Below are 21,784 nucleotides of genomic sequence, written 5' to 3'. Positions count from 1 at the left end.
GTGCGCTCCATTTAGTGCATGGCGTAAACGAAATTAGGCGGTGCAAAACAATGCCTGTGGCCTGGACGCGTATGAGACACGACCGCTCATTGCACCGCCCATCCCTGACGGCAGGACGGAGGAGGAAATCAAACAGACGGACAAGTCGGCGTTACTCCGCCGGTTGGTTGGTTTATGTGGATGCTCCGGGCAGTGGGAGTTACCGAAGCAGGCTATTTGACGGTTCAAAAGAAAAGAAAGTTTTTACTTGAGAAACGCCGGTCATCTGTGATTCAGAGAACCGAAGCAGGTGAATAAAATAAATCCCTCCGTCGTCTGACAGTCTGTTCGGGTGTCTCTGTTTAATTAGCTTAACACGTGTGTAGAATTTCTAATGAATTTTCAAACTCCCCTTTTTTTTCTCGGTGTCCTGTGCTGGATGCAGAAGGTTTTACTGTCAGAACATATTTATTCGAACCGCTTGTTTTTAGCAAAGCCCCCCCCCTGCAAAGCAGTGACAGGCTTACGGCTGACGGCTTTGCTCCTAACTAGCCGCGTTAGCACATTATTAGCAACCCAGCGCAGCCAGGCTTGGTTAGAGAGACCCGGCAGGCTTGAAGAATCAGAACTGGGACGTAGAGGAGTTTGTGATTTGAAAACCTCAAACGCAGTAGCGGATGGAAGGAGATACAGGACTTAGAATCTTTTGAAGATGGCATCAAAACAGGATGACAGGTTATCCCAGATCAAGCTCAGATGGATGTTGTGACCCCTGCAAATACAACAGGGGCCCGATTTCCTGGGGCAGATTAACGTGATCTGGCTTCTGGAGGACAGTGAACTCAGTGTCATGTTCAAGGACCCAGCGTGACATCCTTTATGTCGTGGTGCATCCTGCTGCAAGTAGCACTCAGGAGAGTTCAGTGTGGTCATGAATAGATCGATATGGTCAGCGTCAATACACAGGTAGGGAGGATATGTGGTGATTAAAGGATTCTCAGTTGGTACTGGCCGGAAACAGCCACCACTAGCCTGATCCTTTGATGCTTGTCAGGTTGGATCTTTGGTGTTATGCTGTTAATATCATTCCAAAAAAAGTAAAAAAAAAAAAGCAATTACTATTTTTGGAATCACCATGACCTGGATGACTGAGAATCTTCACCAGCATGCTGTTGATATCAAATCCATACTGTATTGTCTGATTTTTTTTATTTTTTATTTTTAAGCTGAAACAGTCATGTCAGACTAGGAGTTCAACTTAGTTATTTTCCAGTTTTGGTGTGCCTGTGGGCAAATTGTAGCTTCACATAACTGTTGACAGGAGATCTATCTATCTATCTATCTATCTATCTATCTATCTATCTATCTATCTATCTATCTATCTATCTACAATAGATAGATAGAGAATATACACACACATGGCTCAAAACATTAAAGGGAACTAAAATAACATGCTAGGTCTGAATAAGTTAAATATTCTTATTACATACTTTGTTTTTTATGTAGTTGAATGTGCTGACAAAGAAAAGAAAAAAATCAACGGAAATCAAATCTATTAACCCATGGAGGTCTGGATTTGGAGCCACATTCAAAATTAAAGTGGAAAAACGGTAGAGGCGGATCCAACTTTGATGTAATATCTTTATATAAGGTAGAATGAGGCTCCACAGTGTGTTTGGCCTTCACCTGCTTGTATGACCTCCCTACAACGCCTGGGCATATATATATATATATATATATATATATATATATATATATATATATATATATATATATATTTATTTATTTATTTATTTATTTATTTATTATTAGTGGTGGGGGTCTTATAAAAAGCAAAACTTTTATCTGCTGAGCAGAAAGGTATATGATGCTTTCTGGCTGACATGTTTTTTGTTTCCCTGTATTTGTCTCAGACCAAAATGGAGCAGGAGGCCGACCCACCACTGAGGATCGGCTTCATCGGTGCAGGAAACATGGCTTTCGGCATTGCAAAGGGCATGTTGTCAGGTGAGTGCAGAGAGACTTGTTCAAACGCAGAAACAACGTTGGAGTATAAATGTTGCTGATCCTTTCCTTCGCAGGGAATGTTCTTCCTGTAAACATCAAAGTTAGTGCACCATCCTCCACCAATCTGGGACGTTTCCAGGTATTCCTCGCCATAATTTCATTGTAGGGTAACTTGGGACAATGAGCAGCAACAGATGACATGTTACCGTTGCTAAGTTTAGTTTGCTTTCTGATTTTTATTTTATTTTTTTTCCCTGCAAGCCAACTGCTGCAGTGAAGCCCTGCAGATATGAACAGAGAAAATAGAATAGAAACACCACTATTGTCACACATTGGGCAAATTTGGGGGGGAAAAAATTATATATATTTTTTAAACCTACATTACATTAATCAGTTCTAAGTTTAGCTCTCCTGACCCGGTTTTTGTTAAGAGTATTTTATCTATCAGCTACATGTTCTTGATAAACCTGTTTTATTTTTTTTCCAGGAACTTGGCATGTCTGTAACTCACTCCAACCCAGAGGTGGTCTGTGGGTCAGACGTGGTGTTTGTCGCGGTCAAACCTCATCTCGTTCCACACGTTCTCTCTGAAGTCTCTCGGCACGTCACAAAGAAACAGATCATTGTCTCTGTTGCAGCAGGAGTGACCCTAGCAGTGTTGGAGGAGGTGAGGCGGACAGTTGTCATACTAATCGTTCAGTCTGTCTAGATAGCAAACATCTTACATCTTCTTTGCTCGCTTGCTTTCATTTCCAGCTCCTCCCGGAGAACTCCATCGTCATCCGGCTGATGCCTAACCTTCCCTGTCTGGTTCAAGAAGGGGCCCTCTTGTTTGCACGGGGGGCCAATGCAAAACCAGAAGATGGGGCTCTACTTCGCAGCTTGTTGCTCTGTTGTGGCTTGGTTGAGGAAGGGCCTGAAGCCTGGATCGATATCCACACGGGGCTGAGCGGGAGCGGAGTGGCTTTTGTGAGTCTCAGGGTTGCATTGTTCATTGCAGTTTGCAGGATGTTGTAATATTTTTTCACACAATGCTGCTTGTCTTGTCTTCATGTTATACGTAAACTGTGCGCATCCTGAGTCGGTGTCATTATGGTCACACATAATGACAATAAAGATTCTTGATACTTAACTTAAAGTTTATATAAAATTAATATAGAGTTTGTTTGTTAGTTAGAATAAACAATATTTATATACTATGAATTGTATCAATATTCATACAAGATAACCACAGATAACAAACCAAAACATCTCTCTAATATGTAGAAGTGTGTGTGTGTGTGTGTGTGTGTGTGTGTGTGTGTGTGTGTGTGTGTGTGTGTGTGTGTGTGTGTGTGTGTGTGTGCACGGTCTGGTACGACACGGATGTTTGAGGGCAACATAGAAAAGTCAGCAAAGCTCTTGGACGTGCATCAGCGCAGCTATAAACCCATAAAATAGCTTTTATTAGCTTGACCATCACTACAAAAATAGACCTAAAAATAAGAAATTTTTTCTTGAAATGAAACTATTTTTCATTGATTTGAGCAGGTAAATAGGACTATTTGCCAATGGAATAAGATTTTTGCACTTAAAATAGGAACAATTCATCTCCATCATCTTATTTCAAGTGCAGTATATCTAATTATCTTATTTTAGGGGTAAAGATACTCATTCCATTGGCAAATAATCTTATTTACCTGCTCAAATCAAGGGCAAATACATTCATTTCAAGAAAATGTTACTTATTTTTAGTTCTCTTTTTGCAGTGCAACAGCCCCCTTCGAGCTGCATAACGCAGCGCTCCGCTGTGGGAATACGTCCAGGGAAGTAGAGGAACGGCACACCAGTCTCCCGAGACACAAACGCACACGCACCAATGTGAAATATTAATATTGCTGTAATCGCAGACAACCGATGTCGTTCATATTATAGTTCTCTACCCTTATGACATTGTGAAAAAAACAACCACACTGTTTAAATTGCTTCTCTGCTTCTTCAATTAAACACCCAAAAATCCTGCGCTGCCTCACTATCACATGACCCAAACGATCACCACACAGCCGACCCCCCTCCATCACCTGAAACACAAACGGCAACAAGGTGGAAATAAACATCGGCTAATTTTATTACTGCCCATTTTTAGTCATCCGACTGATGCTGTGTGTTTAAAAAAATACAATAAAGACATTAGCAGACACATATGTTAATGCTGATATATAGTTTATCCGTAATATATATTCATTCTAATTTTTTTTCTTTTGTTGTGGTCCAGGTATACCTGTTTGCAGAAGCCCTGGCAGAAGGAGCTGTTAAAATGGGCATGCCAAGCGCTCTGGCTCACAGCATCGCATCTCAAACTGTTCTGGTCAGTCTTGCAATCCGCACTGTTTCATTTTCCTAATGCCCTTCATTACAAACCGCCGTCCAGTTTAATCTCTTCTCGCTTCCACCGTGTGCTGCAGGGTGCTGGGAGATTGCTGCGTGACTCTGGGAAGCATCCAGCTCAGCTCCGGTCAGAGGTCTGCACCCCGGGCGGAACAACCATCTATGGGCTTCACACGCTGGAGCAGGGAGGGCTGAGGGCATCGGTCATGTCTGCGGTGGAATCGGCCACAGAGAGAGCCAGGGAGCTCGGAAGAAAATAGTCAGCAGCGTCCGGATGCCTTTTTATGAATTACAGCTCGAACTCGAACCACAGAAAGTCTTAAAATTAAGCTGTCTCGTTTGTTTTTGTTTTATTTATTTCCCAACAGGTTGCTGGATGACTAAAAAAATAACATGAACTTGCTTTTTTTCCCTTTTTAAAAAAAAATCAGTTTACATACATTTTAAACATACTGGTAGTTAATGCAGGGAACTCTGTTAGATCCCAAGTTTGTTACAATAAAATGCACAATAATCCTCCCTTTAAGTTAAGGCGGGTTTGTGTGCATGATATGATGCGCTTGTACATTTGGGAGTGCTGATCTGGATTCACAATCATGATAAATTATGATCCACACAAAGCTCCCAATTTTGTGCCATTTATTAGTGTGTTGGAGAATAAATATGTCATTTCTGCCTTCCTGTGACTGAATTGTATGCTTGTAATGCTGTTTGAGGAAAGTCGGTTGATGTATTGCTAGAACTCACAATAGCAAAGTCCCTGGCTAAAGTTGAACGGTCAGATGTAATTTGAACCACATGCAAAGCAGTGAATGGTATGTTGGCCTACATGCCAGCCTGTTGCATGAGACGACTACCGAGCACATGTGTAGTAAGAACAGGGACCACTTAAACTTTACCAGCTCTTTGCAAATACAGTTATTTACGTACAGAATGTCTGGCAAGTGCCTGTAGCGCACCAAATGTTTGAAAATGTTATATTTACTCATTAAAACTGTATGATTTAATAGTGAAACGCTTGGCAATAATTGACAAAACAAAATTAGACTTTTAATTTAGCAGTCCATTGCTTCCTTTCCTGTAGTCATGGTAGGGATCGGCGATATAGAAAAAAAAGAGCATATAGATAAAATAGAAATCACCTTGATGATATCGATAATCATCAGGAAATTCATGGCATATATTTTAAGTGCACCCCTGCCCATTTTATGCTGTTGCTTAGCGACCTATTTTTAGATACAGGACACACAAACACTGAATAAAAACAAAAAAACGTATGCTCTCTGAAGGGGGCGGAGCTTGGTTTCTGGGTCTGCGTTTGTGATTGGTTGGGAGGATGTAATGACTGTAATATTAATCTGAATGCAAAAGGAAGGAAAACTTATTCTATTGAACTTTTTATTGACCCTTTGTTGTCTTTCGTAGATATAAGTCTATAGATTGATATATATTGATATTGAATTATCATCCAGCCCTAAATCGTGGATTATTTCAAATAGGAATCTGTTTCCAATCCAATTTACCACTGTTGTTAAACCACAATTCATGTACTTGTATGCAAAGGGTTAAACCTTGTCAAGACACCAGCACCTACCTAGCTTCATACTTCTGTGCAGGGATTTCAAGAATTACCTAAGACTTTGTGACAATGAGCTGAATTCTCCAAGATGTCTTTTTGTAGCAATCGTTTTTTGAAATTTTTTTCTCTCTCCGAATCAACTTGAAAACGCAGAAATGTATGACCGTGGGTAACTTTTATGTCTTTAGAGAATTCAGCAAAATGAGTCCTGATGTCCTCCCAGATCTTGTAAAGGTGTGCTGAAAGATGGACACGTTACATATTTTATCAATTTATCACTCCAGAATGTTTGAATCAGGATTATTTTGAAGATGTAAATATGTGTGAAGGGAAAAGTCTGTTTGAATTTAAAAGAGCCCAAAACAGTTAATACTATTATTTATTGTGAATTAAATCCATAAACACATTCCCAAATTACAGGTAGGCTACAAATGGAAAAGCGTGTGGTTTAAAGATGGTATTTTATTATTTTTATTACTATCAAAATGTGACAACCTCTGGCATCTCAACCCAGCCCAACAGCCTCAGCTCCACCCTAAGCTTTTAGGGTCCCCTTTAGGGTTCCCAAAGTAGGGGTCAGGTCCCCGCTGGGGGTCACAAGACACCTCGAGGGCCGTGATGATTTGATGCTGATGTGCTAAAAAGATTTAGTATTTCCTTATTTGCAAAAGGAATTCTAAAGTATAAGTTTACAAGATGCTACATTCATCGTTTTAACGTTGTTAAACGCAGTGGATAGGCTGCACTTTTTGGTAAGAGGTCTTCTAACAATGCTACTACTTTAGCCTAGGAATTTTACACCTTTATTCGTTTTTTTTTTGTTTGTTTTTTTTTACAAAAAAAAGACACATTTATCCTTGTAGAAATAAATAAATATCCCACCTGCCAAAATTGTGTCTCTGACCCTGTTATTTTTGTTATTTTATTTTGAAAAGTTTGGTTTGGTTTGTAATCCCTGCTGTAGAAAAGGATCCATCAGTTTAATGTCATTAAAGTTCAGGATCAGAACCTGTCCTGTTTTGGGTCATCCTCCACAAAACAGGACAGGTCCAAACGACAAGGAACAGTTGGGTCTGCAGAGAGGCAAATAAAACAGATTTGTGATTAAGAAAAGAAAGAACCTTAGAAAAAGATAGGCAGTAATTTATGCGTGACGTAATGTGTTAGAAATAACAATACCAAGCAGCACTTATTGTGCGGCAGTAGTTTATTTATTTATTTTATTTTTTTCCTATTCTATATTATTGATTAACAAATCCTCCTTCCTCCCTCCCTCTCTCCTTCCATTCTCCAAATTTCACTCAATCACCGCCGCGGCTCCTTCCTCCTCCTCCTTCCCGTTGTCGCACACTTGGTTGGAGAAACACGCGTTTTACCCACCGGCCTGCGGTTATACCGGAGAGACAGAAAAAAACAGACAGCAGTAAGTAACGACAACGCCGGCTGACAGCCAGGGCTCCATTGCGGGTAATGTCGGGGCTTGTTAGCCGGACACTTGTGGGCATTTCTGGGGAGAAGAACGCGGCGGTTGGGAAGGCTGGCGTTAGCCGAGGCTAGCTGGTCTGCTAGCTGGCTGGCACGCCTTCCGACGACCGGCGTCAATGGCCGCCGCCGTCGTTTTGAATTCCCCTTTAAATGTCGGTGTTGATGTCGGACACTTTTATTTCGCTTTGTATCACATGTGGCGGTGTTCGGCCGGGAGACATTCGCCGCCGACGAGCAGCGTTCACACCGACTTGACCCTGAGAAAAAGATGGCTAATGTTGAGGTTAGCAGGAGCCGCTCTTTGATAGGATGACAGGCTCTTTGCTGCCTCAGAGGACAGACCTTTGCTCGTTTTTATTCTTTCGTTTTTATTTGGCCGCCGCAATAAGAACGATTCTGTTCAAAAGCTGAAACTTTTTCTTTTCTTTTTTTTTCTTTTTTCCAAACAAACGTTGCTCTAGTTTTAGTGTTCAATTTCTCAGATTATGACTTGGAGATGATACAAATCCAAAATTCATCTCCTCTGAAAATTTGTATATTAAGACAAATAAAATATAGATATATTTGAGCTGACTTGACAACTGTCCAGCAGAGAGTTATTTTCACTCAAAGCCCTGTTTGACAGGGATGTTGGTGGGAAGTTTAGTGGAAGGAAAAAGGTTCACAATGGACAGGGATAACCACAGCCTTTAGAGGGCAGTGAAGCAAAGCCCAGTACAGTGTTTCTGGGGAGATTCAGAGAATGAACTATGGCTGGAGTTGGCATTTCAACAGCTAGGAGAGATATTTCTAGGTCCAGATCCGGTCATCCACCTGTAGCAGGTAGGTAGGTGCCCAGGTCCAGTCCTTGAGAGCTGCCGTCCTGCAGCTTTTCGATGGGTTCTTTCTCCAACCGATCTGAACCAAGTGGCTGAATTCCCTCATCAGCATGTTGTTTTGTGTCGAGCCAGCCGCTTGATTCAGATGGTCTGGAAAAGGGATTGCATCTAAAACGGCCTACTGGATGTGGGAGCCCCTTGTTTTAGACGATTCCATGTGGCTGACAAGTAATATGCTGCTTTCATCTACCCACTGGGACTTATCACCTGCCCACAGTGCCTGATTTAATGGCTGTGGTATGTGCTGAATGGGTTAGCGCCGGACCTCAGCACCTCAAGAGGAACACGAGACAACAGAGCCAACCTGAAGGCTCACGTTAAAGCAACCCGAGCGTCATTAACACTTCAGCAGAGCTGATCGCCTCCTTGCCACGCCACATCCAGGAAGCAGTTCATGCAAAAGAAGCTTTGTCCAAATATCGGGTGCACATCCTGTAGCCTGCAGGCATTTTAGTAGGCCAGAACTAGTTTTATGTTGTAATCCTTTTTTCTTTTTTCTTCAAGAAACGTAGGGCTGGACGATATTAATCAATATTAATTTCTATTGATCTATAGACATATATTATGATAAAAAAAAGGGGCAGTAAAAAGTTCAATAGAATAGGAGTTTTTCTTCCTTTTGCATTCTAGCCGTGTAGGTTAATATTAGTCATTACATCCTTCCAACCAATCAAAATCAGACCCAGGAACTAAGCCCCGCCCCCTTCAGAGATTTCAGAGAAGCATGTGTTCTTTTTTTCCTTTTTTTAACTTGCAGTTTTGGTAAAAAAAAGTCGATTGAATAATAGGTTGAGTTTGAATTCAGTGTTTGTGTGTTCTGTATCTAAAAATAGGTTGCTAAGCAACAGCATAAAATGGTCAGGGTTGCACTTAAAATGTGTTTGTTGATAATTATCGATCTCGATCAATATGATTTCTATTTTATCGATATACCTTTTTTATATATATATATATATATATATATATCCAGCCCTGAAGAAACCTTACTTTGGATTTTGAGTAACTATAAGCCATACATTTAATCAAAATCATAAAAAAGACACTACAAAGGCATCACTCTGTGTTTTGATAAATCTCTTTATTTCAGATTTTAATACATTTTGTAATTCATTATGAGTGGGACAAAAAAAAAAAAAAAGACCAGTGACGTTCAAACTTAAGATATGATACCCTGCTAATGCTAATATCTACACTTCTAAACGCAACAACTCTGAATCTTGTCAGGCGAGGTTGGCAGGTCATAAAAAATGTCTCATTCAGGTTAGTGGGAGCAGCCGATTCTAGATTCATCTGCTGCTGATAAACCCCATTTAAAAAAAGACGCGCATGAACCGAAGACACTGAGGAAAGTGAGCCTTTGAGCCTCGGGTTTTATCAGATCGTCCAAAACAGCATCTCATATAAGATCACATGATAAACTTTCTCTCCTCTAACTGCACGATCAGAATGGCGTCCGTGGCCGGCCTCTGGAGCGGCAACGGACCGTGTCGGCTTTTCTCCGTTCCTAACGCTGCTCGTCGTGCATCTTGCTCTGTGTCACTAACAAGGTGGTGATTGTCAAATTTCTCTTTCCACTTGCTTGCGGTTAAACTGGACGAAAAGAACGCGTTGAGGGGTTCGCTTTGTTTCGTAGCTCAACGGCGACGGCTTTACCGAGGAAGGTGAGTTAAGAAGCTGAAATTTGACATGTGGGGAAATTTATGTTGGTAACTTTGACGTAAGTAAACAGATTGCATTCTAAGGTATGGTAAGAAGCGGCATGAATTGCACAACGTCTTATTTGTTACCATGATAATAACTTGCACGGATATTTTCTTTGCATGCTCTTGTTGGATCTGTAAACTAGCCTGGAAGGTGATAGTAACCTGTGTAGTACTCAGAAGTGAGGATAGATCCGTGTTTTTATTCCTCATGCAGTGTCTTAGGAAGGTATTCAGGCCCGCTGGACTCATTTTGGTCACGTTTTAACCACAAACCGCCGCGTGTTTTTACTGGGACTTTCACCTTACCAAAGTGGTACATAATTGGAAAGTAAAAGGAAAATCTAAAAGCTGCCGGCTCAAGATGAGTAAAGTTTGAAACCTCTGATCTGGAGCATTCTGTCGTAGTCCTGGCTGTACGTTTGGTGTCCTGCATGGAACGTACCGCTGGGCGATATGGCTTTAAATGTTTGATTTTACTATACAAAATCAGATTAATTAATACATTTATTTTTTTATAGTCCTCCTTTTCGTCTCACAAAAGGCAATTAAAAAAATAATTTTAAAAAGTAGTTTTTATTTCAAGCTTTTCATCCGGGAGTTGACCTGAAATCAAAGTTCAACTAAATCCAAGCTGTGAAAGAATGCTTGTAAAACAAGATGGCGGCCCTGCCGTTGGAAACGATGAGAATATAAGAAAATTCTTGCTGCAGGTGGTATTACACGATTAGCTTCACTTTAAACTAACTAAAAGCAACAAGTAAATGAGTAAATTAAAGTGCCTCGTCTTATGGTTTAAAAAAAAGAAATGCTCTATTTTGAGAGTAAATTCTCCTGAACATATATTCAGCATTTCAGGCTATTCTTCTCTTTATGGAAGCCCAATGAGCGCACTGGTAAACCTAAATCCCGATTTTTATAAAAAAAAATAAAAAAAAAATCAAAAATTAAATCTCAGTTTGTAAATTCAAACGAATCGATGAAATCGATTTACTGCCTGATGGAAGGTGATCGTCTGCCTCGGTTCATCCGCCCTGATTCTGTCCCTTTTTGAAGAGAAGCGTCCCCACAGGATGACAACCAAAAAGAAACTCCCAGTAAAATCCACTGAGGTTTGTGGTATTAATGTGCTGAAATGTGAGGAGCTTCTAGGAGTAGCGCCACTCTGCATGTCAAGACCGCACTGAGCTCTTACAGCCCTTTGAGCGCTTGTAGTTAGTCAGAGAGCCGATTTGCCAAGTCACATCCAAACTGAACCCGACTTTCCTGCACGAGTGCTGTTCAGTTTTCTGCATGCAGCTTTTTTTAAATTTATTTTTTTCTTCCCCCATTTGTCGAGCGCTTGCCTTGTGGTTTCTGGTTCCTGCCTCTGTAACTAACCCAAAAGCTTGTACCTGTTGTTCTCTTTTTTTGCCCTCCGATGGCCCCAAAGATGTCCAAGAAGCTCTCCCCGTGCTCCGCGAAGGACCCGTCGGAGCACGAACAGCCTCCCAGCCACAGTCCGCCGGATCAGGCCGCCAAGGCAAGGAAGAAGGCCGAGCCGGCCCAGAGGAACGGAGAGGCGACCTCCTCGTCTCCGGAGAGCGGCAGCCTGAACGGCAACGGGAAGCGCAGCGGGAAAAGCCGGCGCCGCAGGAAACGCTCCTCCAATCCCGCCGGCGGCGTCCAGCCCGAGGGAAAGGCGGAGGAAGGGAAGAACAAAGAGAAGCCCGACGAAGGCGCCGCGCTGAGGGGGCTGCGGTCTGAGTGCGGCAGCGTGTGGTTTGAGCGCGACGCCTACGAGCAGGCGGAGAGCCTCTACCAGCGCTGGCTGGCCGGCTCCTCCAAGCCCAGCCGCTCGCACCAGTCCTCAGGGAGGCGTCCCAACGCGCCGTCCGCCGTCACCCCACCTACCTCAGGGCCCGCGTGTCACCACGGCGACCAGGTGGCCTGCCACCACGTGGTGGAGGAGGTGTGGCTCAACAAGGCCACGTTCGACCGAGCGGAGCGCCGCTTCGTCGAAGACTCCGCTCCCCGGCCCGTCCCAAACTCCCTGGACCTCCGGCCCGCGGCGGCCCGCTCCGGCGCCTCCGGGACGCCCGACGAGGGGTACCAGTCTCAAACCCCGACTCCCGCAACGCCGGGGGTCCGACAGGCGCGGCAGTCGGTCAACGGGCTGCCGCGCGTCCCCGTGGAGCTGCTGAGGGAAGTGTGGCTGGACAAGCCGCTGTACGACCGCGCCGAAGCAGCCTTTTACCAGAACCTGTACGCCAGCAACTCCAAGAAGCAGGTCTGCCCCGCCACCTCCAGAGGCGGCGACCACCCTCAGAGCCTCATGGAGGAGGAGGAGGAGGAAGAGGAGGAGGAGGAGGAGAAACGGCCGGTCCCCCAGTGCAAGGCGGAGGTCTTTCACGCCCTTCACCCGATCCAGGAGGAAGAGGAGCCGGCCGAGCCCCACGAGGCGGAGGAAGCCTCAGGGTGGCGCTTCTTCCTTCACCCAGACAGCGAGGCGGTGTGGCTGGACAGGCGGCGGTACGACGCCGCAGAGAGCCGCTTCCACAGCCGAGGCCCCGATAAAGTCTGCGCGGCGAAGAAGAAGCGGAGGCCGGAGGCGCAAAAGTCGCCCGCGCCCTCCAAGACGCCAAAAAGGGACAAGTATGACCAAACCGGGGGGAATGGAGCCGCTCCAGATGTTTCAGTTCATCGTTCGTCCCTTTTTCATTTTTTTCCCTGCTTTTTCTAATTCTCTTTAAATTTTCTTCGTTCACTTTTCATTTCTTTCCTCCATTGTAGTTCATGCGTTCATTTCCAAGTTTATCTTTGATTTCCCAAGCGACCATTTCTACCAAAGTTGCTTTCGTTCCCCATCTTCCTTTCAGCAGTGGTTGAGTTGTGCTTGGGCTGTCTGGTTGGATGGAAGTCATATAAAAACAGGCCATTTCTAAAACGCTCAGATTCGACTTTTATTACAACCTTGACACATTCTCGATCACTTTTACGTTTTAATGTCGTACCGGCAGGTTTTCTTTTTCCGTCTCCCCGACTTCTCTCCCCTCACGCTCCTCGTTTTGTTTTTCTTTCCCTCTCAGAAAAATGAGCTCGGTGGACTTTTTGGCTCAGGAGAAGATCTGGTTTGAGAAGCCTCGCTACGACGAGGCAGAGAGACGCTTCTATGAGCGGATGAACAGCTCACCGCAAAGCGCCCAGGTAACCGCTTTTTATTTTGTAGTGACATTTCACTACAAAACATCATATCACTACAATACACGACTTGGGGGGTAAAAAAAAAAGAAGGCGACGAGTTTGTGAAGAACAATCAGGATGTAAAGGTGTAGCAGATTTTAGATTAAGCCTCGTCCTGAGATGGAGACACCTGGGTGTAAAATGTAACGCTTTCTCACTGAAATTTGGATTTTTAAAAGCACGTTTGGCTCTTTTTGTGTCGTCCTAATCCAGTCTTTACAAAATAAAAGAGGCGCTAACGCTTTCCTTGTTCACTTGCAGGATGTCGGAGCAAACGCCATCCTGCAGGACATCGCTCGAGCTCGGGAGAACATCCAGAAATCTCTAGCCGGGGTAACGATTTCCACATTTACAACCCTTCTCCCCACTGGGTGTGTCTGAATTCAAACGAGAGGAACGACATAATAAAATAATATGCATGTAGGTGCGCCTGATCACTTCCTAAACTAAAACTATGAACTAGACCACCTTTACAATCATCAGCATGAATGAAAAACTTATTTATTTTTAACACCAGTTGTCAATGGTAAACTGTGCTCCCACGTTTATTACATTTATCGAAGCTAAATTCAATAATGCAGATGTTTTTGAGATAAAAGCAGCTTTTATCTTCAGCAGTGGTTTGGAGAGTTAAGAGAAATCGGTTTTCAGCATGTAACCATGCAGACTTATTTCATCTGTAAAGCAGTAAAATGCCTAACATCAATGGATACTTGGAGTTAATCAGTAATCTGAACATCTATCACTTGCACATTACATGTTTGCAAAAAACTAAAGGACTTTGAGTTAAACTTAAATAGAAAGCTGTAGAACAGAGAAATGCACAGCTGACTGAAACCGAGGCGTCGACTGCATGAAGGCGTTTTCAGGCATTCCCAGGAGGCCTGATAATGGCTGCCTTACTAAGCAGGGTTCAAGCTTTTATCTGGCAAAGATGGGCAGAAGAGCAACTTTAGTGTATTGTAGTGTGAAAAATTCGCCGCCATGTTTTCTGTTGCAGCACATCTCTACTGTTTTTTAAAAATCAGCATGAAATGGATAAAACTCGGCTCAAACTAAAATACTTTTGTCTTTATAACATTAGCTTTTTTTTTTTTTCAATCTTTGAGAAGAGTAATTTTTTTTTCTTGTTCAAATGTGTTGGTACATTTGAATAGAAAGATCCTTTATTGTCCCACAGTGGGGAAATTCAGGTTCACCAGCAGCAAAGAGCAAATTCACAACGTAACAAAAAGTACTGTTCATGTAGTCAAAGTAGCCCGCTCAAGAAATTAAAGAAGTGTGAAACGGACTAGGGTGGTTTTAAGAAATGCACAAAATGTACATGTGTATTTATGCATAAAAGATATCAAGACTATTTAAAAGAATTATGGTTATAAAGTCTAAAAGATCTATCTATCTATCTATCTATCTATCTATCTATCTATCTATCTATCTATGTTTAATTATTACATTGTCTGAAAAATAATTAAAGGCAATGTATTAACATTAATAAATGATTAAGATTCATTTATAGATCAAAACAAGTTTATATATTGAAAAATAAATATGTTGAATTTAACATTTTCAGACTTTATTAATAAACTGACATTTATTACTGCATAAACACACAAATGTACCGTTAAGTACCGGTACTGATTACCAAGTATCATTTCAAATGTGAAAGGTACCCATCCCTACGTTTGGGTAGACTTATTTGCTTCCTGCATGCACATTTGTTCTTTTCTTCCAGCTTTAATTCTTGGTTTTCATTTGCTTTTCCACTGATTTCCTCCCATTACCTCACAGTTCTGTTTTTTAAATTTTTTTATTTGAATTTCCCTGCCCTGATTTCTTTTCCTTGTTCCATCCCCACACTCCTCCTCCTCCAAGCTGAAGAATACGCTGTGTAAGAAAGGGCCTTCCCAAGCTCCCCTGACCCAACAGTCCCATCCTGTAAGTTTCTCCGAGTCCTGTGTGTCACTGGAAGCAGCTTCTGCCGCTCCCGTCAGCGGCTTGGCCAGGTTCTGTAAAGTCTGCGTTAGAGTCCAGTTTGCGGATGGCTTGCTAAGTCGGTGATAGCGACCGCTCATGTGTTCCGGCCTGCTTTCATACACAACTTGCTTTTCTTTGTCCTGCTGAAGAGGCTTCACAGCCACGTTGACCCGTTGTTAGATTAGTAAAACGTCTTTATTTTTGAATGCTGGTCCTCGTTTCAGAACGCCGGCGGCAGCAACAGCGCGGCTGATCAAGGAGAGCTCATTTCTCGCATCAAGAGCCTCGAGCTGGAGAACCACAGTTTACACAAAGGTTGGTTCGTCACCTCCGGTCGTCCATACGAGCAGTTTGGCTTAAAAGCTTGGAGCTTATTATGTCAACATGTGTAGTCTAATGTATTAAAATACTAGCTATTCATTCTTCAGGTTTTTGAATTTAAGTTTATTTCAAACAATAACTGTGAACCAAAAAAAAGACATAAAGGAGCAGGAATAAGTTTATACTTATTTACTCCTTGTCACACATACTTTACTACTTTAGGCAACATCCAGGTTTTGAACGCACATGTCTCTGATAGAAAATAATAATAAAATAAATAATCTTTTAATAAATGTGAGGTTTGGGGCTGACTTCTTAGTAATTGGACTAAATTGTCTTTTTTGACTTCTAAAGGGAACATTTTAAATAGAATTTTAAAAATAGAAACAAAGAATAGTTTTTAAAACAACTCAAACAAATATTAACTGTTCAAAAATTTCATATTTTTCAACTTGAATCATTTGTCTAATGTGGCCGTTTCATCAGACTTCCATTGTCTTCAGGAAAAATGGATTTACCCCAAACTTGCACAGAATGAGCAACTAGATCTGCGTCAACACACCAACATTTAATCTACTTACTGTCTGTAGTATGATGTTCCAGTTTAGAGCTGAATGGGAGTAAAATGTATCACATTAGTTCAATAAATCTACCTTTTCAGCTTATAATTATGACTTGTAACATAATATTAGATATTTGGAGGACTTTGTTTTTGTGTCACATTTAACTTGTTTTTATTACTACTAATTGAGTAACTCTAAAACTAAATCAGAGAGAAAGCATTTAAAAATCTAGACTACTTTGTAGAGGCCATTTTGCTGTTTTTGTGGTTTTAAACCGAACCTATGGTTCTTAAACTAAATCAAGTGTAGAATCCAAACACAGCATTGAATTCCTATTTTTAAAATGGACGTTTACGTCACATAATTCTAGACTGTGACATAAAGAAAATGTATTAAACGGAGTGTAATCCCTTCCAGTTTTGCCAGCCGTAGTGGATTCTGAAAGGCCTAATTTTATCCTGATGTCCAACAAAAAAAACTTTAAATTTCAGCCTGGAAAGGTTTTGATTTATAAAATGACAAATACACACTGGTGACAATAGAGTATGTCATATACCTTTTTTTCTTTTTACACAGCAGTGAGAGGCTTGGAATTAGAGAAATGTCTCTGAATCCAACTAATTAACGTTCTCAAGGCTTTGTCTGAACGCAGAAAATCACAACCTGAATTTCTTCTTGTTTCTTTTTATAACACGTCAAACATTTTCCAGTGTATTCGTGCATGAATCCCGTGGTTTTGTTTCCTCTAGTGGTGGACGACCTGCGGGCAGCGCTCTCCAAACTGGAATGTCGAGTCGCCGTTCTCGAGAAACCCCCGGCGACCGTCGCCCCAGCTCCCGCTGCCTCCGTCCCCTACACCAACGTGAGTGGAGGCCGACCGCTTTGGCTTTCATGACAACGCGCAGCTTTTCACTCCTTCCTGTCCCCCCCCAGGGCACGGCCGTTCAGCAGAAGGCCGGCGGCCCCGTTCCAAAGGATGACGACGGAGACAGCGATATCGACCTGTTCGGCAGCGACGAAGACGAAGAGGCAGAGAAGCTGAAAGAGCAGAGATTGAAGGAATACGCAGAGAAGAAGGCCAAGAAGCCCGCCGTCATCGCCAAGTCCTCGATTTTACTGGACGTCAAACCCGTAAGGCTGTCTAAACTTGTCACTTTAAGGTTACATTCGTTACGAACCCTCCGTTTGACCCGCGCTCTGTCCTCTCCCGCTTGCCGTAGTGGGACGACGAGACAGACATGGCGAAGCTGGAGGAGTGCGTGCGCTCTGTGCAGGCGGACGGCCTGCTGTGGGGAACGTCCAAGCTGGTTCCTGTGGGTTACGGCATCAAGAAGCTCCAGATCGCATGCGTGGTGGAGGACGACAAGGTGGGGACAGACCTGTTGGAGGAGGAGATCACCAAGTTTGAAGACTACGTAAGTACTTGGCTTTATTACGCATTTAAAATTAATTTCCTGTTAGAAAAGTCCAGCTGGTGGTAATAATCCAGATCTGTAATCTGTTTCACTTTATATTTTTTGAACCGGCGGCCTCTAAGGCTGTTTCTTTTGGTCTGGATTCAAGCGGAGTTATCCCGATAAGAAAGGGAAATTAAGTAAATTAGCTTTTTTTCTCTTTAATTACTCTTTCGAGACATTAAACAACTCTCCTATCGCACAACTAAACAGTAGTCCTGTTATAGTTGATTTATTGTTGCCGTGTACCATCTGCAGGCCGCTTCTGTTCCATTTTATATATTTAAGGTTAGATCATAATATAGACATGCCTCAGGGCCAAATAATGGTGACGCCCAAATGTTTCTCAGAAATCACCAATCAGATTCTTACAGAAAACATTCTGCAGCCTTACGGCCATGAACAGACGTGCAGGGGTCCATCCGGACTCTTGGATTTGACCCAAATTAAAGTTCCAGTAAGTCTCGTTCTGCAGGTCCGGTTCTTTATTGGGTCAGTAAAAAGCCCGAGAAGTTAAACCGTCACATTGGGTAGAAATGAACTGACTCAGCTCAGTATGGATGTGTTCATGTAAAATATGTAGTCCAGAATTATTCAAAGCCCTGGCAGATTTAGACTTAAAATCATTTATATGTCGTCGGGCTGGACTATACAGAAAAAAAGCATATCGATAAATAGAAATCATATTGATCGATATCGACAAATTCAAAACATATTTTAGGCGCAGCCCTGGCCATTTTTTGCTGCTGCTTAGCGACTTATTTTTAGATACAGAACACACAAACACTGAATTCAAACTCAAACCAACCTTAAACAGAGGAGGGGGCCTTAGGTTCCAACTCTCAAAAACTTACAACACAGCTACATATAGGGTTAATTCCGTTCAATCATCACCTCAATTCTCATCCTCAAACGAGTGATCAAAACATTGCTTCTTTAAGACAAGCCAATAACAACCCTAACAACTCCTCATTACAGAGGAATGGACCAGTTTCGGTCCAATCTGCTGGCTTAATGGCTTTAACGACCGCCCATTACTAAGGGGTGGACCTGTTTCGGTTTAATTTGCATGTTATCTAAGCCATTACAAGGCCTTTGTTAGGCAGTAGTATAAAGCTTGGTACTCCCTCCACATTACTCCAGACTTTTTGAATTGAGAAAGCTTCCTGGAGAGGAAGCGAAACGTCTTCAACTACGAAAAACAAGTCCAGTTGCTTTGTTTTTACTTTTTTGGAAACACTCTACACCTTATACAACTAACTTTTTTTTACCAAGATATTTTTAAAAAAGTACTTGTAAAACCAAAGTATTTCAAAAATGTAACAGAACGTGTGGTCTCTGAACTCATTGAAGGGGGCGGAGCTTGGGGGGTGGAGCATTTCTGGGTCTGTTTGTGATTGGTTAGGAGGATGTAACGACTGTAATATTAATCTGCATGGCAAGAATCCAAAAGGAAGGAAAACTATTATTCTGTTGAACCTTTTTTTCTATCATCGATATACATCTGGCGATCGGTATATATTGTTATTGAATTATCGTCCAGCCCTAATATATAGTAGATACTTTTGTACAGGAGTCTCAGATGAAGATCTGGACATATGATCAGTGTGTGTCGGTCTGTTAGTCGGCTACAAGCGCGTTATTGTTGCTGAAGAGCTCCAACCCCCTTGTAAGGGGTCTCATGGTGTGGGATTTTACTGCACCCTAACTGAGCCCACTTATCGCCTCCAGCAGCCTACATGATTACTACTGTTTAGCCATTTGTAAGAACTCTTGTTACAAGTCTGTTCATCCAGCTGTTTCAGCCCATTGCTGCTATCATGTGGCCAGATTTAGGTGTTACAGTAAGAAATCCCAGAAGTTCAGTCATTTAACACGTCTATTTTTTTTCTCCCCGGCTTGTTTTAGGTGCAAAGTGTGGACGTAGCAGCGTTCAACAAGATCTGATTCAGCAGCTTCGCTTCATCACTTCCTGTTTCTCTGCTGATTGTGTCAACGGTTGACAATAAAATGAATTCTTGCACTGAAGTTGCTGTGTTTTGAGGTTTAATAAACTGGTAAAGAAAATGTAAGCAAATCACCTACTAATATTTTCTGAATCTTATTTGAACAGCAGTTTGATGTCAGCCATTTAAACAGAGTATTAGAAAACAATTATCTTGCTACTCTGGGTAAACTAGATTTCACTGGGAAAGATCTTATCTTTCAGCTCATGAAATTGATTCTTAAAATAAGGCGCCCGAGTCATTTTCAAAGCACGACTATCTATTTATACCATTAATACCATAATTGAATTTAAAATTCAATTATGCTTCAACTGTAATCTTTGTTAGATTAACACTTTTCATTTTAAGCCTTCATTCAAACATTAATAGAAAACCTCAAATTTACCAGGCGCCATTGAATGCGCTAAAACATCATTGTGCAAAATCAGAATTAATTTCCTCGCCACATTTCTTTATTTCACTAGAACATTTCAAGGGATATTTTAAGCATACCTTAATTTGCAATGTACAGGACAGAATATTCTCACATTCAGTTTAAACTCATGTTGAAATATTTCTTTTTAATAAAGTCTAGCCAGGATATTAAGTCCTAGGAACAGGCAGCTGCTGTGCACCTACCAGTCACTTTAAAGAAAACGGAGTATACAGTATAAATTTACTGACCTAATATTTAGATGTTCTGTTGCCTCTGGACAGAGGATGATGGTGGACATCTCTGAGCTGCATTTGCAGGGTCTTGGTTCATCCCACATCCCCAGAGCCCGGAGGGTGCAGTGCTGCCTCGGGTTTCCACGGCACATAGACCGGCTGTCCTGAAGGCTCCAGGAGGGGGAGTTTTGTCCATCTGCAGCCGTCTGAGGATCCCAGAAGAAAACTAAATAATAAATTGCACATCATAATAAAGCAACAAAAGACTTTGTAGATTTTTTTCTACACAAAGATGTAGCCAACTGTAAACCAATTCTTCATGCAATTTTAAAATGACAAATACTGAAACCCAATGGTCAAACGGGACATGCAATTTTTTTATCAAAGAAAAAGCAATCTAACCTGGTCTCTAGCAGAAAACCACCTTGAAAAGAGACCACTAGAGAAAACAAACATGACTGACCAGAAAAGACATTCTAATTCTCACATCATGTCAGTTGCATTTCTGAACTATTGATGTGGCCAGTTGAGTAGTAAAGGTGGTTTCTAATCAGTGTTGGTTGTTCAAAAAAGTACATTTTGAACAAAATGTTCTTTTTAGAGTCGTTTTTTACTTGAGTCATTTGACTCAGGTATTGCTACAATCACTTCATGAATAAAGTACAGACTTGTTTTAACCAATAATGTACCACAGAGAAAACGTAAAGTTTATGAGAAAACGTAGAGTTTATGTTAATGTTAGACTTCCTATTTGTACACAAGCTCTGTTATTTTATATCTGCTGAGCTCAAATTTATTTAGGTTTCTTCTACTTTAATTGAATTTACAATTGTTATTCTTTGTATATATATTTTTTTCATTTTTGTCTTTAAAATACCAGAATTTGCACATAACCTTATATTTTTGTCTGTCCAATTAATTTTTAAATATTAAATCACCAGCTGTTGTGATTAGTTACTCAGTTACTACTTGAGTAGCCTTACTGAATACTTTTTCACTCTTACTTGAGTAATTACTGGTCTGACTACTTTTTACTTTTACGTTGAAGCGCTAGTCTTGCCTAAGGAAAATTGTTTGGCTACTCTACCCACCTCTGGATAAAACTAACAGGTGCACCAATAACATGGCCCCCAAAACAGGTTGAACCCGCTCTCATATGTCAAAATAACAGGGCGCCAGTGCAGAATCTGCCAGTTCTGGTGTTCGCTGACAAATGCCAGTGCAGCTCCATGGTGCTGGGCAGTGAGCAGAGGGCCTCCTGGAAGACATCGGGCCCTCAGGCCGCCCTCATAAAGTGGGATCCGTTCACTGTGGGTACCAATGAAAAACAACTAAACATGCTGCAGGTAGGTGGTTTTGAGGCTGCGTTCTGCTCTGAATTTGGGTGATTTGAATACAGAAAGATGCAAAAGTAAACAAGAAAGGCAGCTGTTCAGTTAAGAGAACATAACACACCCACACAGGAGCTCTGAGTGAAGGTCAGATAAACAGACTTCCAGAGTCCTTTCTATCTGCAGCCACCCTTCGCCTGCAGTAAAAACCCAGCGGTCATGTTTTACAACAATAAATAAACTTTAAGGAGGTCTTAAGTTGCTGGATCC

General features: G+C 41.8%; 2 protein-coding genes across 7 annotated transcripts; both read left to right on the top strand.

The window, feature by feature from the left end:
• Positions 1-110: 110 nt before the first annotated feature.
• On the top strand, positions 111-4,750 carry pycr3 (pyrroline-5-carboxylate reductase 3). 2 transcript variants are annotated; one of them, XM_036141032.1, is made up of 7 exons: positions 111-289; positions 1,893-1,986; positions 2,061-2,125; positions 2,474-2,653; positions 2,743-2,955; positions 4,241-4,333; positions 4,431-4,749. In XM_036141032.1, exons 2-7 carry the CDS (start codon positions 1,899-1,901, stop codon positions 4,611-4,613), a joined length of 822 nt encoding a protein of 273 aa, XP_035996925.1. In that variant the 5' UTR covers positions 111-289; positions 1,893-1,898; the 3' UTR covers positions 4,614-4,749. The 2 variants fall into 2 exon arrangements, with proteins under 2 accessions (XP_035996925.1, XP_035996926.1); XM_036141033.1 differs by lacking the exons at positions 111-289; positions 2,061-2,125 and having other exon boundaries at positions 4,431-4,750.
• A 2,434-nt stretch (positions 4,751-7,184) lies between these two features.
• On the top strand, positions 7,185-19,557 carry eef1db (eukaryotic translation elongation factor 1 delta b (guanine nucleotide exchange protein)). Of its 5 annotated transcripts, XM_012872189.3 has the most exons (11): positions 7,185-7,355; positions 9,898-9,956; positions 11,428-12,629; positions 13,064-13,181; positions 13,479-13,550; positions 15,090-15,152; positions 15,416-15,506; positions 16,825-16,937; positions 17,009-17,206; positions 17,296-17,490; positions 19,438-19,557. In XM_012872189.3, the coding sequence occupies exons 3-11, from the start codon at positions 11,428-11,430 to the stop codon at positions 19,474-19,476; spliced, it is 2,091 nt and encodes a 696-aa protein (XP_012727643.2). In that variant the 5' UTR covers positions 7,185-7,355; positions 9,898-9,956; the 3' UTR covers positions 19,477-19,557. The 5 variants fall into 5 exon arrangements, with proteins under 5 accessions (XP_012727643.2, XP_021176988.2, XP_021176986.2 ...); XM_021321311.2 differs by lacking the exon at positions 15,090-15,152 and having other exon boundaries at positions 7,223-7,355; XM_021321314.2 differs by lacking the exon at positions 11,428-12,629 and having other exon boundaries at positions 7,231-7,355.
• Positions 19,558-21,784: the final 2,227 nt, after the last annotated feature.

Source organism: Fundulus heteroclitus, chromosome 9 (genome assembly GCF_011125445.2).
Source record: "Fundulus heteroclitus isolate FHET01 chromosome 9, MU-UCD_Fhet_4.1, whole genome shotgun sequence".
In the NCBI taxonomy this organism is placed as follows: Eukaryota; Metazoa; Chordata; class Actinopteri; order Cyprinodontiformes; family Fundulidae; genus Fundulus; species Fundulus heteroclitus.
Note: the sequence above shows the minus strand (reverse complement) of the source record. Positions and strands in the feature narration are given on the sequence as shown.